The following is a 23,568-nucleotide window of genomic DNA, read 5'->3' on the forward strand; positions in this document are numbered from 1 at the left end:
GTGTGTAATTGTGTAAATTTCTCCTAAAAGTCACAGAATAGACGACAAAAAAATAAAAATAATAATAATGCAAATAGAACTTTTTTGTGGTTTATTTCTCATTTTTCGCATTAATATTTTAACTGTACATTCTCGATATTGTCTGTGTATATTTCATATATATTATAATCTGAAAATATCCTTTAAAATTATTGACTGTATTGAACATTCTATCGGATTATTGTTGAGATCGTTATTATTATGATATACCCAGACGTAAATGGTTCTTCTTTAATAATTTCGCAAGAAAATAGTTTTCAGATGAACATCCTCAGAAAACGCGTTTCTCATTTGTAATTTTGTTTGTTCTTTCTGGGCTACCATAGGTCCATCTGGCTGCTATAGTGACGAACACAGTAACAGACGCTTATGCAAGTAAGAATTCCGCTTTTATGCTAATTATCCCTCTTATTTGGCATTTAGATTTACAACTAAAACGGCAACAGGTTTGTTATAATTCTCGATTGTCAGCATTTGGACATGAATTTGAGAGGGAAGGTAAAAGTCGACGATCAAGCAAGCTAGCTGCTTTTATCTGATGAGGCTTGTTGAAATTAGTATATTTACCCCTTATCAACACAAGTTGTTAAATATATTATCTTGTATATGTATATGTATTAAATATATTATCTTGTATATGTATGTATGTCTCTCTCTCTCTCTCTCTCTCTCTCTCTCTATATATATATATATATATATATATATATAGTTCCATTGAGATTTGAAATCTTAACTATGTGTACATTAACAATTAAAGTGTATTCCTTTTAGTGGAATGTAATTTTTCTTCTTGTCTAATAGGGGACAGTCGTGTGTTCACTGGATTAAAAGACAGCAATCATGTCTTTTAGAGATCTGAGAAGTAAGTGAACCTAAACCTAAGCACTACTGTAATATTTGCAGTATGTGGTGTGTATGAATATTTGTTAAAGACTTATGTTATGATCTGGATATGTAGATTTTACAGAAATGATGCGAGCGCTCGGATATCCTCGTCTCATCTCCATGGAAAACTTCAGATCTCCAAACTTTCCTCTAGTGGCTGAGATTCTCATCTGGCTCGTCAAGAGGTAATACATATTAACATGTGAGAGGCTGGCAGACAGGCAATCATTTACATTCAATTCAAAGCTATGTGTGTTAAATATGCATGAATATAAAAATATATATTTTTATGTATCTTCCCCCAGATATGAACCTCAGATGGAAATTCCCAGTGATGTTGACACCGAATCAGACAGGGTGTTTTTCATCAAAGCTGTGGCACAATTTATGGTGAACTATATTATTGTGTTAATGATCATCATATTTGTTCACTTAGACTTTTTTGTCTAGAATGGGTGAAAAATGTTTCACAGTATATGTTGAATTCACTGCATGTGTTTCTCTAGGCCACCAAGGCTCATGTGAAGCTGAATCTTAAGCGTTTATACCAGGCAGATGGCTACGCTGTCAAAGAGATGCTGAAAATCACCAGCATCCTCTATAATGCCATGAAAACCAAAGAGAACGCCGGTGGTGACCAGAACAATGACGAAAACAGCAAGTTCAAGTTTGATCTGGGGTCAAAGGTGAATTGAGAACATAAGCAGACTTTTCGAGATGAGTTAGTGTCGTCATAATCAATCATTTACATGATGTTTTGTTTATGTGTGTGTGCAGATAGCTGATTTAAAGGTGGCACGTCAGCTGGGATCTGAAATCACAGCAAAGGGAGCGGCTCTGTTTGACCTGCTGGGGCACGAAGAGGACCTGAGAGAGAGCAGGGCGACTGCGATAGCCCGACCGCTGGAGATCACTGAGACAGAGAGAGCCTTGAGAGCGGCTGTCAAAGACGTTACGGTAAAACACTGATCCTCGCAGGTTCACAATCACAAGATCCTGTTTTTCATGTAATGATCACTTCAGTATGCTTTTCAATACTGCCAAAACAAAGGCTCTCATTCACTAAGCATGTGCACGCACAAATTTGTGGATGAAATCTGCGTACGAACGTTTTCACGAACAAATCATGATTCACCAAAAACGCTCGTACTAAAATTGATTCAAAATGTACGAAAAAACAACTGAAAACACACGTACACATGATTCCTGTATTATATTTAATCTTAACACAACTTTAATTATATAATATTTTATAAATTAAATTAAATTATATAATAAAATTGATAAATAATACAATAAGTAATACAACAAAGCTACACACTTGGCATTGCTCGTCTGCAGAGAGCGGCGTATGTTTGACGAGAGCGACGAAAGGTTTTGTGGAAAGCCCTTATATGGACGTGGGTTGGGCGTGTTTTATGCAAATGACTGTCCTCACATACATTAGAATGAGATTAAGAACAAATTCATGTGCGTAGGCAAAGATTTTTCGTCAGAAGTTCTCCTGTGCGTAAAATACGTAATAATCCACGCAATTATTAGTGAATGAGACCCAATATTCAGAGATATTTCTGGTACTTCTGCTGTAATGGCAAAGCTGCTTATTGTTAAATAAATCAGTAAAGCTTGACATAACTAGAACAATTTATATTCGTTATAAAAATGCCTATAAAATTGTATTAGTGGCTTTATAATGAACAGAAGTCCATGATATATCCAGGTCTTCCACGACCGTGGGAATACTGGTCCTTAAATAAAAATGACAATTGTTGAGGGAATTCATTAAATAAGAAATGTAATAATGTAACTTTACATCTTGATTTTTTTAGCTTATTTTATCGTTGTTGTTTTTTTTTATATATAAATATATCATTTCAAACGGCCTGTTCTGAGAAATAACCTGAGGAAAATCCTCCATAAATGTTGCATAAGTGTTCTTTGAAGGTCTCCAGAGGGCTGCGAGAACTCGAAACACTTTCTGTTTCAGGTCAGTTCTTGAAAAGGATGATTTTAGTGCATTCAGCGAGTAGCGTACTTGAATTATTTACCAAGCAAAAAGAACAGTAGGAACGTCTTTGGAGAATTGTGATGTTATTTTGGGGTCTGAATGGCATCTGTCCTTGTGGATGTTTGTTTGTCTGTGTTCAGGAGAGCATCCAGATGACGAAAGATCTGCTCAATAACGTATCGTCAGATGAGGCCAGTCTGGAGGCCAAAATCGAGAAGAAGAAACAGGACCTGGAGAGAAACCAGAAGCGTTTACAAACTCTACAGAGCGTGCGGTGAGCTGCTGCTGTGGCATTTCACTATCATTGATACACTGTTATTTTTTGTTAATATTTTGAATATAAAAAAAAAATTTTTTAAAATAGAAATCTTTTGTAACAACAATATACAGTACTGGTCAGTAATTTGGGGTCAGTAATTTTTTTCTTTCTTTTTTTGAAATAAATCAATACTTTTATTCAGCAAGGATGTGTTAAATTGATAAAAAGTGATAGTAAAGAAGATTTATATTATTAGAAAATATTTTTTTCTTTTGAATAAATGCAGTTCTTTTTAACCTTTTATTCATCAAATATATTAGGCAGCAGAACTGTTTCCAACACTCATAATAAATCAGAATATTAGAATGATTTCTAGACTGGATGTCACATGTGACACTGAAGACTGGAGTAATGATGCTGAAAATTCAGCTTTGCATCACAGGAATAAATTATTTTTTAAAGTATATTCAAATAGAAAACTATTATTTTAAGTTGTAATAATATTTCACAATATTACTGTTTTTTTTTCTGTATTTTTGATCAAATAAACGCAGCCTTGATAAGCATTAGAGACTTCTTTCAAAAATATAAAAAAAACATAATGTTTCCAAACTTTTGACCTGTACTATATATTATTTTAGTACTTTAACTTAAACTTTTTTTATGGTTTTAGTTTTAGTTATATACAAATGCACAAACTATTAAAACACTCTCTGTCACTGTGTTTCAATATGTAGTCCAGCGTTTATGGATGAGTATGAGAAGATCGAGGAAGACTTGCAGAGACAGTACCAGACGTACGTGGAGAAGTTCCGTAACCTCAGTTTCCTGGAGCAGCAGCTAGACGACTATCACAGAGCCGAGCAGGAGCGCTTCGAGGTACGATCAGTGGAACTTCCCTCTGGTACTCATATGAGGCCTGTACCTAAACCTCACCATTTCATTTATCCAGCTAAATATATTAATAATAAAAGACAACAATGAGTGGAACTCTTGAAACCTATCAAGAACGTGATATTTCTGTCATATTTCACCCAAATTCACCTCAGCAATTCACTTTAAAAAGTCAATGCTGATGTTTCCCTAATTAATCCTTTGGCTGTTTTCTTCCAGGAAGCAGAAATGGCAATGAAAATGAGACAAAACAAATTAAAAGAGGAGGAGAAGAGACTCATGAGGAGTGGAGGTGGGTCTAACACATTCAAAAACACACGTTTGAGCTGTCGAAGATGCAGAACCTGATTTCGTCAAATACAACATGTTCCTGGATCAACATCTTTGTTGATCCTGGAACAACTTTCCATTCAACCAATCAGATTTGAGGGACAAGTTTACAGTTTGTCAAGTTTAGACTTATAACCAGGGTTAGGTGCTTCTGCATCAGTGTTTTTAGAGATAACTCATGGGTAGGGTTAGGTTTAGTCATAGGGATATGGTTAGGATTACATTTTCAGACAGGAATGTTGATCCAGGAACGCGTCCAACTCGGCAAAATCAGGACGTGCGTCAAAGATCTCACGGCTTCTCTTCCTCTGTAGCGAAAGATGAAGACTCCGATGTGGACATACCAGAGGATGAAGGATCTGACAGCGACATGGATGACGGGCAGCAGCCCAGATCACACCTCGCACGACACGCTCAGATATCAGGTGATGGAAGACGTTCAGCATAGAGTCCCACATCATCTGCTGCCTCACTCACACACATTTCTGATGTCTGCAGGTCGAGGTGGCGCTCGATTCATTGGCAGTATGAGAGGAGAAGACAGTGAAGAGGTGAGAACACACACACGTTCACATACATAATACATCATACCGACCAAAAGTTGTTCGTTTAGGATTATTCTTAAACATTTGGAATATTTAATTAATATTTTGAATTAGCTTTTATATAATAGCTTTTATTTAGTTTTAGAAATTTTGTGCATTTTTTCATTTTTTTTGTTAACACTTTACATTAAGGTTCCATTTGTTATCATTAGTTAACTAAATGAACAATGAAACATACGTCTAAAGCATTTTTTAATCTTTGTTCATCTTAAAGTCAACATTTACTAATACATTATTAAAATCAAAAGTTGTGTCTGTTAATATTATTTAATGGACTTGAGCGAACATGAGCTAACAGTTAACAGAGATTAATAAAGATCATTTTTAGTTAACAATAACAACACTGAACCAACTCTTTCCTCATTTATTCTGTTATATTCTTCAGATCATTTAGCAAATCATGGTTTCCAAGCTCTCTGGCTTTCTTTGTTTCCTTCACATTTCCCTGTTTTTCCTCCATGATCTCTACACTGTATATGCCACCAGCTCTCATTTCATTCACTCCGTTTTCACTCCATCTCTCTTTCTCTTCCTCTGCACTCGTTCTTCAAGCCCAGAGTAAAGGAACGAGCTCGTCTGTCCGGCAGCGGCCGGAAGCAAAAGAGAAGAAAGGTGGTGTGTGTGTGTTTGAGTGCGTGTTTGCGCCGGTGTTAGTTAGTTCACCCAAAAATAAAAATTCTGTCATCGTGTCGGTCCAAACCCGTAAGACTTTCCTTCATCTCCGGAACACAAATGAAGATCTTTTTGCTGAAATCTGAGAGTTTTCTGTCCATCCGTTGACAGTCTAAGCAACTACCACTTTCAAGAATGAAATTAATCCATGTGACTCCAGTGGTTTAACCAGCAAGTTTGGTGTGTTCGCGCAAAAAAACATAATTGACATAATATTAATCTCCAACGCCCTTCCACACCACAACTATAACGACAACGACGGAATCACATTCACCAATTTTTTTTCAGCTGATGAACCATAAAAACATTGACAGCCAATCAGAATCTACCAACTTAATAGAGCTCGTGCCTTTAAAGCAGCAGAAGTCAAAACTGCAGAGCGTGCTTATAAAAAACATAATATTTTTCGTTGGTGTGGATGCTAGTAGTTATTATTCTTTGTGTGAACAGGCCTCTATAGTATTCAGTAATATTTTAAATAAGCTTTTATTTTTATCATTTCATTTCACGTTTTTATTTTTATTTTTGAAATATTTTTATAATAATATTTATAGTAATTTTAGTACTCAAACTCATTTTATTTCAGTCAGTGTTAAGCTAACTAACTGAACTTGGTCAAAGTTTTTTTTTAAAGTTTATGTTTTTCATTTAATATTTATATTTTATAAGATAGCTTTCAATAAAAACAACTATATTTTTTATGTTTTAGCTATCATCAACACTGGTGTGAACTCCTGGACGTTCTCATAATTACTCATTCTAATAATTCTGAATTAGGGGTATTAATTGAGCCTCGTTCCAGTTACCATCCACTGACCGCTGTGTGTGTGTGTGTGTGTTCTGTTATATAATTCACAATGTATTTTGGTTTGCAGTCAGAGAACAGTGAGATTGACGTAGACGACGATGACGAAGATGGTGAGGAAGACGAAGATGAGGAGGAAAACGAGGATCTGGACGAAGACAATGACAGTCTGGAGGGCTCCTCTGCCAAAGCCGGACGGTCAAAGCGATCGCTACACCCACAAATCCTTGAGGAGAGCGACAATGATTTTTAACATGCAACTTGATCATGCATTTGCTTGTAAATGGAAAAACATTAATACGCCAACATGGAAAAATACGCTCAGTTGGCCTTCTTGAATTTCTTTGAACTTTTCAAGAATCAATTCTTATGTAACTTGCTGCATCAAACTGAATGTGACCATATAAATGTTTTTTTCATGACATGGAAAAAAGTAAATATATGTAAATACCAAAATGTAATTTCCCAAAAATGAATATATCTTCTTGTTTGTATTCAAGTGTTCAATTGCCTTTGAAATTCTCAGTTATTTGTATTCAATTTGAGTGAAAGTTCAACTAAATTGCTATTTTATTATGGCAACATCTCTGTCAGTTCTGTTTTATAAAATAAACGTTTATTATTACACAACTTTAATACATAAACAAAAATATTTACATGAATAAGACTCTAAATAAACATGTTTTTTGAACATTTGTACGTGTGCTAGATATCCACCACGCAATCTGGTGCACCAGCTTTGATGGCGTCTGACACGACCTTTGCCCCCGACTCGCCGATGCCGTTACCCTGGAGACTGAGGAGAAAAACACAACACATCACAGACAAATCACACTCGAGAGCATGTGCCATTCACGGAAAAATAGAAATGCTCAGTCTGCAGAATCACAGCCTCACCCACGTGCCATGCAATCGTAACACTCTGTGGTTAAACCTCTCACTCACAGACAGCGGTTCACACACACACGCACGCACACACAGACTGACTTGATGTAGGTGAGCTGATGGTTTCCTCTCAGCGCAGTCGCGATGAAGATCGCTCCGTCCATCCCCAGAGAATTCTCCTGTAGACTACAAACATGTGCAAATATGTTATTTCAACATTCATGTTCTGTTTGGGAATAGAGATACAAGCATCTTCTCACATGCTAAGATTCATTTACTTCACATGCCAACATTTATTTGCATTTGTTTTAATGTTTAAGAAAATAATACTTTTATTCAGCATGGATGCATTAAATTGATCAAAGGTGACAGTAAAATATTTATCATGATACAAAAGATTTATATTTCAAATAAATGCTGTACTTTAAATTAATCGAATAAATAATGCATCAGTTTCCACAATAATATGAAGCAGCACAACTGTTTTCAACATTGATAATCAGAAATGTGTAATGATGTAATGGTGTAATGATGCTGAATATTCAGTTTTGATTACAGTTTAACATATATTCAAATAGAAAAAAAAAGCCATTTTAAATTGTAATAATATTTCATTATATTACTGTATTTTTGATCAAGTAAATGCAGCCTTGGTGAGCAGAAGAGACTTTAAAATAAAATAAAAATTTGACTTACTACAAACTTTTGTAGAGTAGTGTATATGTTTTGCAAATTTAAAAAAATAACCCCAACCAAAAGCATGATTACTGTACTGGATATCAGCCGCAGTTCTGCACATGTGCACTTAGTGATCCAACAGAGGGTTAGAGTTTATCTGTCAGATGTTTAGATTAGGATTTAGGAATATATAGAGAAAATAATGTGGTGTTTGTAGACATACTTCAGACTTCTCAAACCCCTGTTGTTCTTCAGAGCGCTGGAAAACGCCTTCGCTCCTTCCATCCCGATGGAGTTTCCACGCAGACTAAAACAACAACAAAATATAGGATGGATGGATGGATGGATGGATGGATGGATAGATAGATAGATAGATAGATAGATAGATAGATAGATAGAACAATGGATGGATAGATAGATAGATAGATAGATAGATAGATAGATAGATAGATGATAGATAGATAGATAGATAGATAGATAGATAGATAGATAGATAGATAGATAGATAGATAGATAGATAGATAGATAGATAGATAGATAGATAGATAGATAGATAGATAGATAGATAGATAGATAGATAGATAGATGGATGGATGGATGGATAGATAGATCAACAGAACAACGGATAGATAGATAGATAGATAGATAGATAGATAGATAGATAGATAGATAGATAGATAGATAGATAGATAGATAGATAGATAGATAGATAGATAGATAGATAGATAGATAGATAGATGGTCCTGGATGGATGGATGGATGGATGGATGGATGGATGGATGGATGGATGGATGGATGGATGGATGGATGGATGGATGGATGGATGGATGGATGGATGGATGGATGGATGGATGGATGGATGGATGGATGGATGGATGGATAGATAGATAGATAGATAGATAGATAGATAGATAGATAGATAGATAGATAGATAGATAGATAGATAGATAGATAGAACAATGGATGGATAGATAGATAGATAGATAGATAGATAGATAGATAGATAGATAGATAGATAGATAGATAGATAGATAGATAGATAGATAGATAGATAGATAAACAGAACAATGGATGGATGGATGGATGGATAGATAGATCAACAGAACAACAGAACAACGGATAGATAGATAGATAGATAGATAGATAGATAGATAGATAGATAGATAGATAGATAGATAGATAGATAGATAGATAGATAGATAGATAGATAGATAGAACAATGGATGGATGGATGGATGGATAGATAGATCAACAGAACAACAGAACAACGGATAGATAGATAGATAGATAGATAGATAGATAGATAGATAGATAGATAGATAGATAGATAGATAGATAGATAGATAGATAGATAGAACAATGGATGGATGGATAGATAGATAGATCAACAGAACAACAGATAGATAGATAGATAGATAGATAGATAGATAGATAGATAGATAGATAGATAGATAGATAGATAGATAGATAGATAGATAGAACAATGGATGGATGGATATATAGATATATAGATAGATAGATAGATAGATAGATAGATAGATAGATAGATAGATAGATAGATAGATAGATAGATAGATAGATAGATAGATAGATAGATAGATAGATAGATAGATAGATAGATAGAACAACGGATAGATAGATAGATAGATAGATAGATAGATAGATAGATAGATAGATAGATAGATAGATAGATAGATAGATAGATAGAACAATGGATAGATAGATAGATAGATAGATAGATAGATAGATAGATAGATAGATAGATAGATAGATAGATAGATAGATAGATAGATAGATAGATAGATAGAACAACGGATGGATGGACTGATGGATGAAATGAAAATGAAAATGAAGACTTACTCTAGTGTATGAAGGGTTTCATTGGCGACCAGAGCGTTGGCTAGTGCAACGGCCCCTGATTTACCTGCTGATACACCCTGAAGACTACAAAAAACACACACACACACACACACGCAAGGTCAGACACAACCAGCTTTAGCAAATAGCCATGAAATATGAAGCCAGCTGAAGTGAGACTCACTAGAGCACATTGAGAGAAGAGTTTGACCTCAGAGCACAGGCCAGAGCGATGACACCATTATCACCAAGAGCGTTCTCCTGCAGACTGAGAGGAAACACTCATCACACACACACTACACTATACAATGAAGTGGAGACATGCACTGTTTAAAAAAGGAGTTATTTTGGAGTTCTTTAGTAAATCTTCTGTGTAGTAGTAGTGCTTTAAAGGACAAACCAAAACACACATCTGAAGAACATGTACACTTACTAAAATATAGGTTCCAAAGGGGAGTTTTAGTAGCGAATGCCATAGAAGAACCTTCCAGTGAACAGATCTTAAAACAACCATTTTTTCTTTGTGTGAAGAACATTTTGTGCAATGGGAAGATTCCATGGATGTTAAATGATCTTCTGGAACCATCGATCCCAATAAAGAACTTTTATTTTTAAGAGTGAAGAATATAAGGTGCTTCAAAGCACCATCGAAGAACCTTTTATTTTTTTCAAAAAGTGGTGTTGATGAGAGAAAAAAAAATCTTTCTGCACCAGATCACACTGATAGAGGTTGATGCATGAGGAAGTAGAATAGACTTACTCCAGAAGCTGAATGCAGGTGTTGCTCATGAGAGACTGTGCTAAAGCTTTAGCAGCTCCAGCCTTCATGAAGTTCCACTGGAGGCTGAAACACACACACACACACACACAGCATGACATCACATCCTAACACGGATGATGATATCACATCCTGACCTTCAGTAGATGATATCATTTCCTGACTGCTAGTCACACAGTTGATCTTTAAGGTTCTCATTAGCTCATGTCTATTGTCTTAAAGGAACACTCCACCGTTTTTTCATATTAAACGATGTTATTCCCTTAACTAAGACGAGTTGATACATATCTCTCTCGTCTCAGTGCGTGCACTCAATCGCTCTGGCGCATGCCTCGGTTTCTTACTTAGAGGATGCAGAATAACAATGCTGAAGATAAGTGAGGGAGAGATAAGAGTATTTAAATAGGGAAAACGTGGAGGTGTTTGGTCGCTTCTAGCTTCATCTCTGTTTGGATCCTAATGAATGAACTGGGCTAAGCTAAGTGCTATCAAAGTGTCGCCGCGCGCCAGAGCGATTGAGTGCACGCACTGAGACGAGAGAGATATGTATCAACTCTTATCTTAGTTAAGGGAATAACATAGTTTAATATGAAAAAACGGTGAAGTGTTCCTTTAAACTCAGTTGAGTTAACTCACTGTAAGGATGTGATCGCTCTGTTGACCCTCATGGCTTCAGCGATGGCTGTCACACCCTCATCATGAAGAAGATTAGCGGTCAGACTTCAACACAAACACAGATAAAACACAGATAAATGATCTGTAATACGTTCAGCTCAATGAAAAGTGTTGCATTATGAAGAATTGAGTTTGTGGTACTTTTGCAAAAAGTACTTTTGCTGATAACAAAAGCTCAATAGATGGTGAAAATGAAAATTACCAAAAATGTAAATTATTTCTTCTTCTGAACACAAAAGATGATATTTTGAAGAACATTGGTTACCAAACAGTTGATGGACCTCATTTACTTCCATAGAATGATTACTATAGAAGTCGATGAGGTCCATCAACTTTTTGGTTACCAATATTCTTCAAAATATCATCTTTTGTGTTCAGAAGAAGAAAGAAATTCATGCAGGTTTGGAATAACTTGAGGATGAGTAAATTATGACAGAATTAAACATTTTAGGTGAACTGTCCCTTTAAGGTAATCATTTGATAAATGGTCGGCACACACATTTATTTTGTATTTTTCTAAACTCTAATTTGGGGGGAAAACTCTCACAAGTTAGGTAATCTGACAAAAATCTCTTCAAAATTATTACTGTATATAAACTATACACATTTATAAAGCTAATTATAATTATAAATATTATTTAATAAATAAATATTAGATTTATTTATGTTTTATTAAACATTTTTTATTTACTTTTACTTATATGAAATCATTTTAATATTTGATTTTTATTAAAAAATATATTTTATTATAAATAAGTATGTATGTGTTAATTATAATAATTTATAATATTAAAATATCTATATTATACAAATCTAAAATATTTATAATATAATAAATGTGTGAATATACAATATATATATTTTAATCATGTGTCTGTGTGTACTTACTCGAGTTCTCTAAGACACGTGTTGACTTTTAAGGCTTTGGCGATGTCTTTGGCACCAGAAACTCCTATTGAATTCTCCCTTAGACTGCCACCAAAAATATACACAAAAACAGCATTATTTCTAAGCCAGAACATAAATGTTTAATAGTTTAATACTGTGGTGTTTGAAATGGCCATGTATTGACATACTTCAGACAGCTGAGTCCTCGGTTTGACTGAAGAGCGTGTGAGAGCGCTCGAATGCCTCTGTCACTCACAGAGTTACTCTGAAGACTAAACCAGAGAGACACACACTCATTCAGAGCTGCTTCTGTAGTGGACAGTTTCAAAATGAACTCGCTAACTGAGTGTGTTTTACCTGAGCGTGTGGAGAACGTGGTTGACCATAAGTGCTTGAGCCAGAGCCACTGTTCCCAAATCACCCAGATGATTGCCGGACACACTGTAGAAACATTCACACAAAATTATTCTCAATAGAGAGTTTCATCTCTCTGTTAATCACTCAGTCAGACTTTAAGCAGACACCTGAGAATCTTACTTGAGATCCTGTAGAGTTTGATTCTTTGTGAGGGCTTCTGCGATTTTTTTCATTCCTTCTGCTCCAATGCCATTCTTCTGAAGACTGCAATGCATGAAGATTTGCATATGCATGATGCTCTATTACAGCACACACACACACACACACACACACACACACACTGAAACACAGACTCACTTCAGTGTGGTGAGCTTTCGGTTTGACTGAAGAACCTCCGCCAGCGCACGAGCACCGTCATCCTCTATGTGATTACTCTGCAAACTACACCAATCAACACACAAACACACATATTAAATACTTTAGGACTTAAATTTACACATTAAAGATGTTTTTTATTACTTTAATTTATTAACTAAAAAAATAAAATCAAAATTTTAAATTATTTAATAAAAAATTACATCATTAATTATATTATAAATATTCTAAACAATTTTGTTATAGCTAATCAGAATTCACATAAGGACCTCATTTGTTATTTTATGAATATAATTTATGAATATAATTGATGAAATTAGAAATGTAGCATTTTTAAATAATTAAATATTATATTATATTACATTTAATTATATTATAGGCTATTATATTATATTTAGTGCTGTCAAGTCAATTAATCGCATCTAACATAAAAGTTTGTAAATATATGTCTGTATATATACTGTATTCCAACACACACACACACACACACACACACACATTTACAAACTTTTATGTTAGATATGATTAATCGCGATTAATCAACTTGACAGCACTAATTATATTATATTATATTATAAATTACAGCTGTCACAATTCTATAATGGTTTATTAGAACTCACTTGACTGACACGAGGACCTGATTCATTTTTAGTGCCTCGCTCAAGGTCTTTGCTCCCTTGGCGCTGATGTTGTTGCCTCGGAGGCTAAGAGAAGAAACAAGATCTAGTTTATTTCACATCCTCAATTTCCCTTGTTGATTCAGCTTATAAGGATCAAGGGCAAAAGAAAAGGACATATCACATTAGTTTGCTTTATATTATTCAGTGACGAAGTTAAAATATAGTATTGAAAATACAATATAATGCACAAAAATACAATATACAAATACAAAAAAACAAAAACAAAATTGTTAATAAAGTCACTGACTCCAGGGTCGTGAGGGTTCGGTTGACGAGTAGAGCCCGACTGAGTGGATTAATTCCTTTACTGCTGATTGAGTTGTCAGCCAGACTAGAAAAGAGAGAGATAGAGAGTTAAACAAGTCAATAAGTTTATGTGTAAATGTGTGTACCTCACAGGGTTATTAAATCTAAAATTAAAACCATAAAAAATTATTTTTGTTACTTGAAGAAAAGAATGTTAACATAAATAAGCTAAGTATACTACAAATACAGTACATATACTTCATATAAATACCCTGCAATTGTACTTTTTGTATACTAACAACTAATTTTGTACTTAATGCACTTATGTACAGTATATTTGATTGTGCTAAAAATGGAATTATTGCAAGAATACTTTAGGCACACTTTAAATATCTTGCATTTATAGATTATATACTATCCTTACTAATAGTGTTATTAAAACACATTTTAGGCTTAATATTAAGAAATGTGCATTGTGCAATAAAGAAGTTATCCAAATAAAGTTTAATTATGTCTCAAGCTATATGTCAGTAAGTATGGTAATGGATCTGTAGTATACTATAAATCATATACATTCTGATATAGGTTTTTTTCACTAGTGTTAAAAGACAAAATCTAATAAAAATTACTCGTTTACTAAAATTAAAATAAAAACAATTTCAAAGTATTAATAGTACATCAGTAATCCTAAAACTGGTACCTGAGCATCTGAATATGACACTCTTTGGCACTCAACAGACTTCCCAACAGCTCCATGGCACCTTCCTTAAATTCATTGTTTTCCATTCTATAATACAAAGGATACACAATATATTTTAATTGAAAAACGTTTTGTTTATGCCACACACAAATCTAAAGTATCGCTGAAATATATCACTCAAAGTGTAGAGACTACTTTTATTGTCTTTTATTTAATAATTTGTGTTTGCATTTGCCAATGTAAATTGTAGGATGTGTTAAAGGGTTAGTTCACCCAAAAATTCTGTCATTAATTACTCACCCTCATATTGTTTTATAATAATATTATCCAAAGCGCGTTCACTTCCGGTCTTGAGTCAACACAATACACATGCGTCGTGGTGCTCCCCCTACTGGATTACAGGTCAATATTTTCTTTTTTTGCAAACAAAGCACTCGCGTCGCTTCATAAAATCGAGGTTAAACTTCTGTAGTCAACATGGATTACTTTTATGATGTCTTTCCTATCGTTCTGGACCTTATTTATTAAGTGTCAGTTGCGTAGCTGTCTATGGAGGACAGAAAGCTCTCAGATTTCATCAAAAATATCTTCATTTGTGTTTCGAAGACGAACGAAAATCTTACTGGTTTGGAACGACATGACGGTGAGTAATTAATGACAGAAATTTCAGTTTTGGGTAAATTAACCCTATTAGGGCCTTTTCTTTGCAAACATCTAAGAATATGTGTATTTACATGCACGTTTTACCTCAGATTACTGCAGTACAGCAGCTGTGGGAGGAGCCTCTTTAGGGAGGAGGAGTCTAGGCAATTAGACAGTTGCGTTTCTTCTGTGCATGCATCTGATACTTGCAACAAGTAAGCTAGCACAGAGCAAACTCCGCCCTTCAGTTTTCCCCGCAGGCCGCAGGTAATGAGATCCTCCTCCACTGACCGTAGCCACTCCCCTTGTTGCAGCTCCGCCAGACACGTGACCATTGTGACGCTGCGCATACTTACGGCGTCGCCTCCTGTCCCCGTCACCGTATTCTGAAGCAAATTTGTCGCCGTGGTGCGCTGGGTCACCTGCTCCTCGCGGGAAACGCCCAGAGGACCACCTAGCAAAGCGGTGACCGCCGGAGACATCAGCCCTGACAAGAAGCGCATGAAGAGGTCGAGGTTCCCTTGCGCTGCGGCGTCCGATTGGTTGGTTTTCTGCAGCGCTGCACGGTAGTGACTGTGGAAGCCAATGCGGGGCCAGGAGACACTACTTTCGGAGAACAGATCAAACATCCCACGCCTTGACGAAACGTAGTAAAAAAGAGCTCCCAGAAATTCCTGCACAGACGTGTGCGTGAACTGCCACACCACGCTATCGGACGACCAGCTTTGCTTGCGCTGGAGTATGCGGTGGCCGAGAGTCCCAACCTGAGGAGGTACGTCAACACCGTAAGTTCGCAATTCGTTCTCGCTGAATGTATAACGTCGCCGTAAAAGGCTATAAAACGCAAGACGACCCAGAGAGCTCAGCGGCTTCCTGATGCCGCCACTGGCCGGGTCTGATCCAGAGAGGTGTGGCCAACAGTAGTGGGCGTAGACTTCTGTTAGAGTCCTGGGAAGGGGCGTGGAATCTGACTCCAACTTTATAAGGCGCGATAATGTAGTCACGATAATGTGGCAGACCGCGGGGACGGAAGACAAAATGAGCAACGGTTTCTGAGAATTCAGGTAAGTCCACACTTGAGAGGAGACATCCTCAGGTATGTGCGTTTGAGACGATGAGCTCTCTTGTGATAAAGAGTGCACATCTAATGTGTTCGTAATACAATGATTAATATAGTTCTTTATTTGCGTTCGCGAAAGAGGCGGGGCTTCGGTCACACGATCGACCAATCCCGCGGGAACTTTCGCTCCAACACCAGGCCTTGACAAAAGCCAAAGTGTTGCCCATGGCAAAAGGTTACCTCGTACAATATTCGCAATGAGGTCCGATACTGGAATTTCGCGACGAGGGTCGCTAGTGGGCGGAGCATCTGCGAAATCCAACGATTGGCGAAATTCTTCTAATCCATCCAAAATTAGTAATATTTTGCAGGACTCATTAAAAATAATTACATCCATGTTATCATACGGAACGAACAACCGTAGCAAGCGCTCGACCGATAACCGATCGAAACTGCTCAATTCCCAGCATGCAATGGGGATCGCAAGACTCAGCTCTGGATAGATGTGACCGCTGCTCCAAAGTTGGACGAAACGGTGGACCATCCGGGTCTTCCCGCTGCCAGCCACACCCACGGTCAGCGTCACACGTGGGGCGGTGCTAACCCTCGTCAAAGGCACGATCAGCTTGTCCAATCCCAGCGCTCGACCGTGAAGAGGCCCCGCCCCTCTGTTGACCGACACCTGTACGAGGTCGTGTTCTCGCTGCTGAAGGTCAGATACGCACTCAATAAGGAGGAAACCGTGTGAGCTTCCGCCGGGTTGCGCAAATGTTTTTTCATCTTCTTTGAGTCGCTGAAGTAGAGCGTCTTTATGCGGTCGAACCACAGAGTCTGCGGAGAGAAAGAGGGAGAAATGAGGAACTAAGGGATGAAAAGTGATTGGAAAATGACAAATAAAGTCATGCATACCATGTACAGTTATAAGGTTGTACTCAGTCAGGTGTGAACTTTGAAGATAAGTCTGAAGGGCGGCGCCATGTGGATCAGTGACAGACAGGAACTCAATCAATAAATGCACTTTATCCTTCAAAGCCCCCATTTCCTGGATAAGCCCCGCCTCCTGTGTATTGAGCAGGTCTGCTTTTCTCATGTGATGGACCACATTTACCAAGATGGAGGTGGATAAGAACCTTTGCAACAAAGCCTGGTGTCTGCGTAACCACCCGGGATCTGAAGAACAAACAAATACATACGCAAAGAACATGTAGCATAAGCTTTTAGAGATAGGGATGCAAAGATACTGAATTTTCTTCTAGTGCTGAAAATTAATTCGATAACACTTTACATTTATTGTACACTTTATTAGTTAATGCATTAGAGCAATACATTTGTCACAGTATTTATTAATCTTAACATTAGTTCATAAAAATACAACTTCATTTTTACCTCAGGTCCATTCAAATAATATTAATAGATACAACTTTTAATTTTAAAGGTGTATTAGTAAATGTTGAAATTTGACATTAACTAAGATTAATAAATGTTTTAAAAGTATTTTTCATTGTTAGTTTATGCAATGTAATGTTAACAAATGGAACATTATTGTAATTATTTAAAAAAATATTTTGCCTATAAATTTTAATATTTAATATTAATAGCTGTTATGATTATACGAAATAAGAAATGGTCTGTATTAAAAATCTATACTACTTTTTTAAATAAAAAATATGAAATACAAATATAAATATATAAAAATATTACAAAAGTTATGCACAGGCATGCATGGATCTGCTAAGGTATTTAATATTCACTATTAAATGCTGATATTGCTGATGACAGAGAAATTGTCAGTATTGTACATTTATACTACATTATGTATAAAAAATATTCAATACAAATATTCAATACATACAAATATACAATAAACAAAAAACTATGTAGGCCTATTTTATGAAAATGTAATATTTTTGTCATTTTTATGCACAGACACTCACAGATGTGAGTTTCAAAATGTGTTTGTGGGCTCTCTATCTTTACCTTCCATCCTTTTGCTAGTCTCTTGTTTTTGAGCATTGGACTTCAGATCCAGGTAGCAGTATTCCTCCCATGGGATATGGTCATGTCTAGCCATCCCAGCAGAGCGCTAAAAGGAAAAAGTGTCCGAGTGTGTGTGTGTGCTGGGTATCAGACCATCAGTGTGATTCAGTAGGATCCATTCCCCTGTAACACACAAACACAACACACAACAATCAAATGGATACGGCATTGTAGATGAGAGATTTGCACAGACAAGTAATGCTCACATTTTCTTAGATGTATATTTTGTAATTAACGAAATGTGGAATAGTGACACTCTGGCTTTTGTCATGGTTTCTGGTGATGTTAGTATACTAGTAAATGAACAGGGGGTATTCTAGCACATATCAGTTCAGTGGAAACCAAGACCTGACCTCATTACCCACATGCATCAATAAACATTGTGTTACTATGGTTACAGCACGAGAGACGCAGGTTATAAGCCAGTAGCGTTAAGAAATCTATGAAAAGTGTATGCTACAATAAGGTATATTTCTATTAACAAAACAGTCTGCGTAGCATGTAGACTCAAAAAAGCACAAGCAGGAGTTCAGGTGAGGTAGAAACTGCAACCTCGACCTTCTCCTCAAACATATAATGAGTCCCATATGACAGACGCACAGCGGCAGAAAGAAACGGCCAAGTCAGCAGAACGTTGTCAAGCATTTGCTTCTGCAGATGTTATTCAGCAACTGCTGAGAAACCCCTGAAACCTCACGGTTGAGCCGAAGTAGCCTATAGATTTAGAAGAGTTGCCAGAAAATTTGTAGAAGCAAGTGATAGTGAAGTACATCCGTCATAGCTATCGATAATGTGGCTTCCATTTAAAGTTAAAACAGACCTTGAAATGAAGTCCAGTTAAAGGAGACTACTGTCATTGAATGAATGAATTAATGAAAGAGGTTCATTGATGTTGTTAAAGGCAGGGTAGGTGATTTGTTCCAGAATTTTTTTTTGTTATGCTGGTTAAAATCTCTTCACATCCTGATAGCAATCACTAAGTTAAGTGGTCTAAATGTATATATATATATATATATTAGTGCTGTCAAACGATTAAAATATTTAATCGCATTAATGTCATAGTTAACTCGCAATTAATCGTAATTAATCGCACATTTTTATCTATTCTAAATGTCCCTTGATTTCTTTTTGTCCCATTATTTTTTCTCATTTTAATGCTCTTATCAACATGGAAAAGTGTTTCGGCTTGCTTTGTGCAAAGTTTTTTTTATTTTATTGAAAATAAAGGCATATACTGTAGCGTTCAATTTCACACTAACATTCTCACTTGGAGCAAATAATCGCATCAAAGATTTTGCATCTGCTGTGTGCTTGACCATCAAGTGGTATTTGAAACTGGATGTGCTGCGATGATAGATCAGTTCACAACGACAAAACACACAGATCACTTTGGTCTTGCTAATGGAACTTGGAAAGTAAACTTTAGCGTTAGCCAAACGTTAGCCTTCTACTCTTTGGCCGGCTCGCAAACCCAAACAAGTGTGTGCGGCGTGCCTATTGTTTTGTTTCCAGTCTAGCTAGATCCGGTGTGGTGTTGTAGTTTTTCTAACGTTACTGGTTGTTGCAACAGCATGTGAAAAAAACTAAGTTTGCTAGGCCAAAAAGAATGTTAATCATGTGCTAAAAAAATCGATGCCGTTAAAATGGCCTTCACATAGCCTTCATTGACCTCAGTAATGCATTTGACACTATCAACCGTGAGATGCTCTGGAAACAACTTTCTAAACTTGGGGTACCACCCAAGTTCCTCACCATTCTACTGCAGCTGCACAATGGGATGCAAGCCAGAGTCACCACAGGAGAACTTCAGTCAGAGTTCTTTAATGTAAATGTTGGGGTGAAGCAGGGCTGTGTCTTGGCTCCAGTCCTTTTCAACCTCCTTCTCTCTGCCGTCACTCACCTTTTTCATCGTGCCTTAGGACACAAGGATGGTGTTCTTCTTGAATACCGCCTTGATGGAAGCCTCTTTAACATCCGGAGGTTGCAGGCCTACACAAAGACCAAATCCTGCTGCATAGCTGAACTACAATATGCTGATGACTGCGCGATTCTAGCACATAGTCCTGAATCCATGCAGCACGCCCTCAACACAATAGCCAGTCTCTACCAATCCTTTGGTCTTCAGGTTAACATTAAAAAAACTGAAGTTATTTCCCAAATCTTCTCTCAAACCTCTCCACCCCCCAGCTTCCATATAAACGGCATCCCACTCAAAAATGTAGATCAGTTCACCTACCTCGGTTCAACTCTGTCCTCTTGCTGCTCCCTTGATATGGAAATACACACCCGTATCAAAAAAGCCTCTTCATCATTCGGTCGCCTTCGTAGTAGGGTTTTTGAAAACCGAAACCTGAGGGTCAGCACCAAGGTTGCTGTTTATAATGCCGTATGTGTCTCCACCCTGCTTTATGGGGCGGAAACATGGACTCCATACAGCCGACACATCCCACTCTTGCAATCCTTCCACATCCGCTGCCTCCAGAAGATCCTCGGCCTCTCCTGGATGGACCGAGTCCAACATGCGGAAATCTTACAGAGCACCAACTCTATCTGCATGGAAGCCGCTGTGGCTAAGAAACACCTACGATGGATAGGGCATACCATCCGTATGCCGGACCAAGTCCAAGTCCTCTATGGCCAACTACAAGGCGCCAAACGAGCAGCTGGTGGACAAAAGAAGCGCTATAAGGACTACACCAAGGGACTTTTAAAGCATTCCAACATCAATCCCATGCAGCTTGAAGCTCTGGCACAGGACAGATCAGCCTGGCAGGTTACCTGTGCCCGAATAGTTTCACAAATCCACGACAAAGACCAACAGCAGAGAGCCGAGAGACGCAGGCAAAGACACCAGAGGGCAGCCGGGGCTCCTCTGTCCTTTGGTTTCCCCTGCTCCACCTGCGGACGAGTGTGCGGCTCAAGGATCGGCCTCAACGCCCACGAGAAGTGGCACCAACGGCAACGTCGTTGACCCCCTCCCCAACCCCTTCATCATCGGAAACGATGGACAGCTATGATGAATAACGCGTTTAACTGACAGCACTAATATATATATATCGTCTTTGGAAAGGCGTAGGACCATAAAATGTTCATCCAATCATTGCATTTAGTCCGAATGCAACGATGCGATCTCAGCATATGTATTTCCATAACTCCGCGCACACGTCATGCTATGCAGAGTTAGACAGACGTCAGTCACCGAGCACCGCAACCGAAACAGCAGCCGCGTAACTACTGTAATTTGCAAGAGATGGAAACCCGTGACATTATACTCTGAGCGGTTCGTGACTCGAATGTATGCGTTTCAATGTCAACGCTATCAACGCCAAAATGAATCTGCAGCAGTCAGGTGGTACAGGTAAGTTGTTTGCTCATTATTATTATTATTGTGATGTTATGTGCTTTGAGACATGAGGTAGTTTACGCGGCACTTTTATTTGCTCCCTGCTGTACGCGTTCATGTGTTTTGAAGGAGGCGTGGCTTTGAGACGCTCTGAAGGAAGGGTGGGATCTCATCATTTCTACTAACCGCTCTCTGAACATTGCCTACCCTACCTTTCAAATGTACTGTAATATTGTTGAATATTATTTCAATTTATGATAACTGTTTAATATTTAAAGGTTGTATCAGTGATTTCAGGCCCAAATTTTTTTTTATCACATTCATCTAATCTTTCCTAACGATCCGCTAGCTGCCCGCCCCATAAGCATGCCGTCAAAAAAACGCGTCTCTGTAGGCAGCCTAGGCTCTGAGATCTGCACACAAAAACAATTGGTTTCACCAACCACTCAAAACCAAAACAAATAGTTTTCCAACCAATCACCGACAGGGGGAGGGTGTTGTGAGGTTTCGAGCCAGCTTCTTCTTCAGCTCCGACTTCGCGTGCAGCCGTGCAGGAGCACAAAACCTGTTGTGCTGCTGCATATTTTTGTGGAAACTGTGATGCATTGTTGTTTTCCGGACACATTTATGAATTGAAAGTTCAAAAGAACAGCTTTAATTTGAAATAGTAATCGTTTGTTAACATTATAAATGTCTTAACGGTCATAATTCATTAAGATGGATGAAATGTGCAGATCAATTAGTAACAGAACAGCAGTGTTTGTGTCAGTCGTGTAGCACTTTCACTCAAGGTGTAAACTGGCCTAAACGTCTTCACACATGTAACTGTATGTAACTTCCTTTGTAAAATTTTAATGTAAATATATATCGAAAACTTTTTTTTTTTCCCACGATTGGTTTTTTAATAGTCGCTGAACCCTGACAAATATTCTGCTGTGGAGTTATTCTGGTGCAACTTCACCAAATCAACAAGGTGCGTGGAAGGAAAAAAGCGAAAGTATTTTTTGAACATTTCCAGCAAAATAATCCGAGTCAAAATAATCCGAAAATGAAGCTGGAAAATAGTTCTGTTTATCTTGCCAATGCAAAGCCTATAACAATCATGGCTGTGAGTTTTGCACAGGCAGTACCAAAGAAAATAAAAAAATTCTTTAAAATACACAAAAGAAATTTTACTGGATTTTACTGTAGTCATATTAACTGATATAACTACGGTTAGTGATTACTAATTTACATTTATGTACGATTGTGTTCTCAAAAGCTCTCAAATCATTAAAATCATGTTTATGGGCATACACCTTTGAAATATATTTAATACACAATATGGATAATAAGCTCATATATATGTATATTTAAATATGTGTGTGTGCGTGTGTGTCAGACAGATAGATAGATAGATATAGATAGATAGATAGATATAGATAGATAGATAGACAGACAGACAGATGTTATCAATATTTATGACATTTAGACAGTCAGCTGTAGTAGTGAGGAAACTGAATACTCACCGTTGATTCAGTTCGTCTCGTTGTTCTTGAGATTTAGAGGCTCTAAACACACGACAGAAGCAGCAGGAGTTTTTGAGTTCAGTTTCACTAACCTCCGCTCGTCTCTACCCTACTTCTCACAGACCTCATCTTCATCCTCCATTCGACACTTTCTCTGTTTGAGTGTCTCTGTCACGCACCGTCTGACTTTTTCTTTCCCTCTCTTTCTATCCTTCCTGTCGCACCTCCTTCTCTTCCTGTGCAACAGGCCACAGATGCACTTTTGACGTGAGCATCGTCTGACATGCTGCCATTGTGTGCACAAAACCACATACAGCACACACACACACACTTCCAAACGCTTGCTTTACATGAAGCACTGG

At 37.3% G+C, this 23,568-nt stretch overlaps 2 protein-coding genes across 2 annotated transcripts; one reads left to right on the forward strand and one right to left on the reverse strand.

Moving 5' to 3' along the window:
• Positions 1–332: 332 nt before the first annotated feature.
• On the forward strand, positions 333–7,090 carry cluap1 (clusterin associated protein 1). Its single transcript, XM_084399551.1, has 12 exons — positions 333–414; positions 841–901; positions 998–1,109; positions 1,230–1,314; positions 1,431–1,610; positions 1,702–1,881; positions 3,073–3,206; positions 3,929–4,070; positions 4,305–4,377; positions 4,730–4,840; positions 4,914–4,966; positions 6,568–7,090. Exons 2-12 carry the CDS (start codon positions 880–882, stop codon positions 6,748–6,750), a joined length of 1,275 nt encoding a protein of 424 aa, XP_084255677.1. The 5' UTR covers positions 333–414; positions 841–879; the 3' UTR covers positions 6,751–7,090.
• Positions 7,050–23,433, reverse strand: nlrc3 (NLR family, CARD domain containing 3). The gene is made up of 19 exons (XM_084399527.1): positions 23,207–23,433; positions 18,296–18,478; positions 17,228–17,488; positions 15,364–17,149; positions 14,617–14,703; positions 13,918–14,001; positions 13,611–13,694; positions 12,973–13,056; positions 12,796–12,879; positions 12,616–12,699; positions 12,447–12,530; positions 12,259–12,342; positions 11,332–11,415; positions 10,678–10,761; positions 10,102–10,185; positions 9,921–10,004; positions 8,284–8,367; positions 7,485–7,568; positions 7,050–7,293 (listed from the first exon to the last, which is right to left on the reverse strand). Exons 2-19 carry the CDS (start codon positions 18,387–18,389, stop codon positions 7,203–7,205), a joined length of 3,411 nt encoding a protein of 1,136 aa, XP_084255653.1. The 5' UTR covers positions 18,390–18,478; positions 23,207–23,433; the 3' UTR covers positions 7,050–7,202.
• Positions 23,434–23,568: the final 135 nt, after the last annotated feature.

Source organism: Rutilus rutilus, assembly GCF_951802725.1.
Source record: "Rutilus rutilus genome assembly, chromosome: 24".
Taxonomy (NCBI): domain Eukaryota; kingdom Metazoa; phylum Chordata; class Actinopteri; order Cypriniformes; family Leuciscidae; genus Rutilus; species Rutilus rutilus.

Excerpts from the sequence above, each read along its gene's own strand:
- nlrc3 (XM_084399527.1), bottom strand. The coding sequence starts at position 18,389 with ATGGCTAGACATGACCATATCCCATGGGAGGAATACTGCTACCTGGAT. Across the intron at positions 12,880-12,972 it reads CGAAAGCTCACCACACTGAA|TCTTCAGAAGAATGGCATTG; the intron begins GTGAGTCTGTGT and ends CATGCATTGCAG. Across the intron at positions 10,186-10,677 it reads ACCTGCATTCAGCTTCTGGA|TCTGCAGGAGAACGCTCTTG; the intron begins GTAAGTCTATTC and ends GTTTCCTCTCAG.
- cluap1 (XM_084399551.1), top strand. The coding sequence starts at position 880 with ATGTCTTTTAGAGATCTGAGAA. Across the intron at positions 1,611-1,701 it reads AGTTTGATCTGGGGTCAAAG|ATAGCTGATTTAAAGGTGGC; the intron begins GTGAATTGAGAA and ends GTGTGTGTGCAG. Across the intron at positions 4,967-6,567 it reads GAGGAGAAGACAGTGAAGAG|TCAGAGAACAGTGAGATTGA; the intron begins GTGAGAACACAC and ends TTTGGTTTGCAG.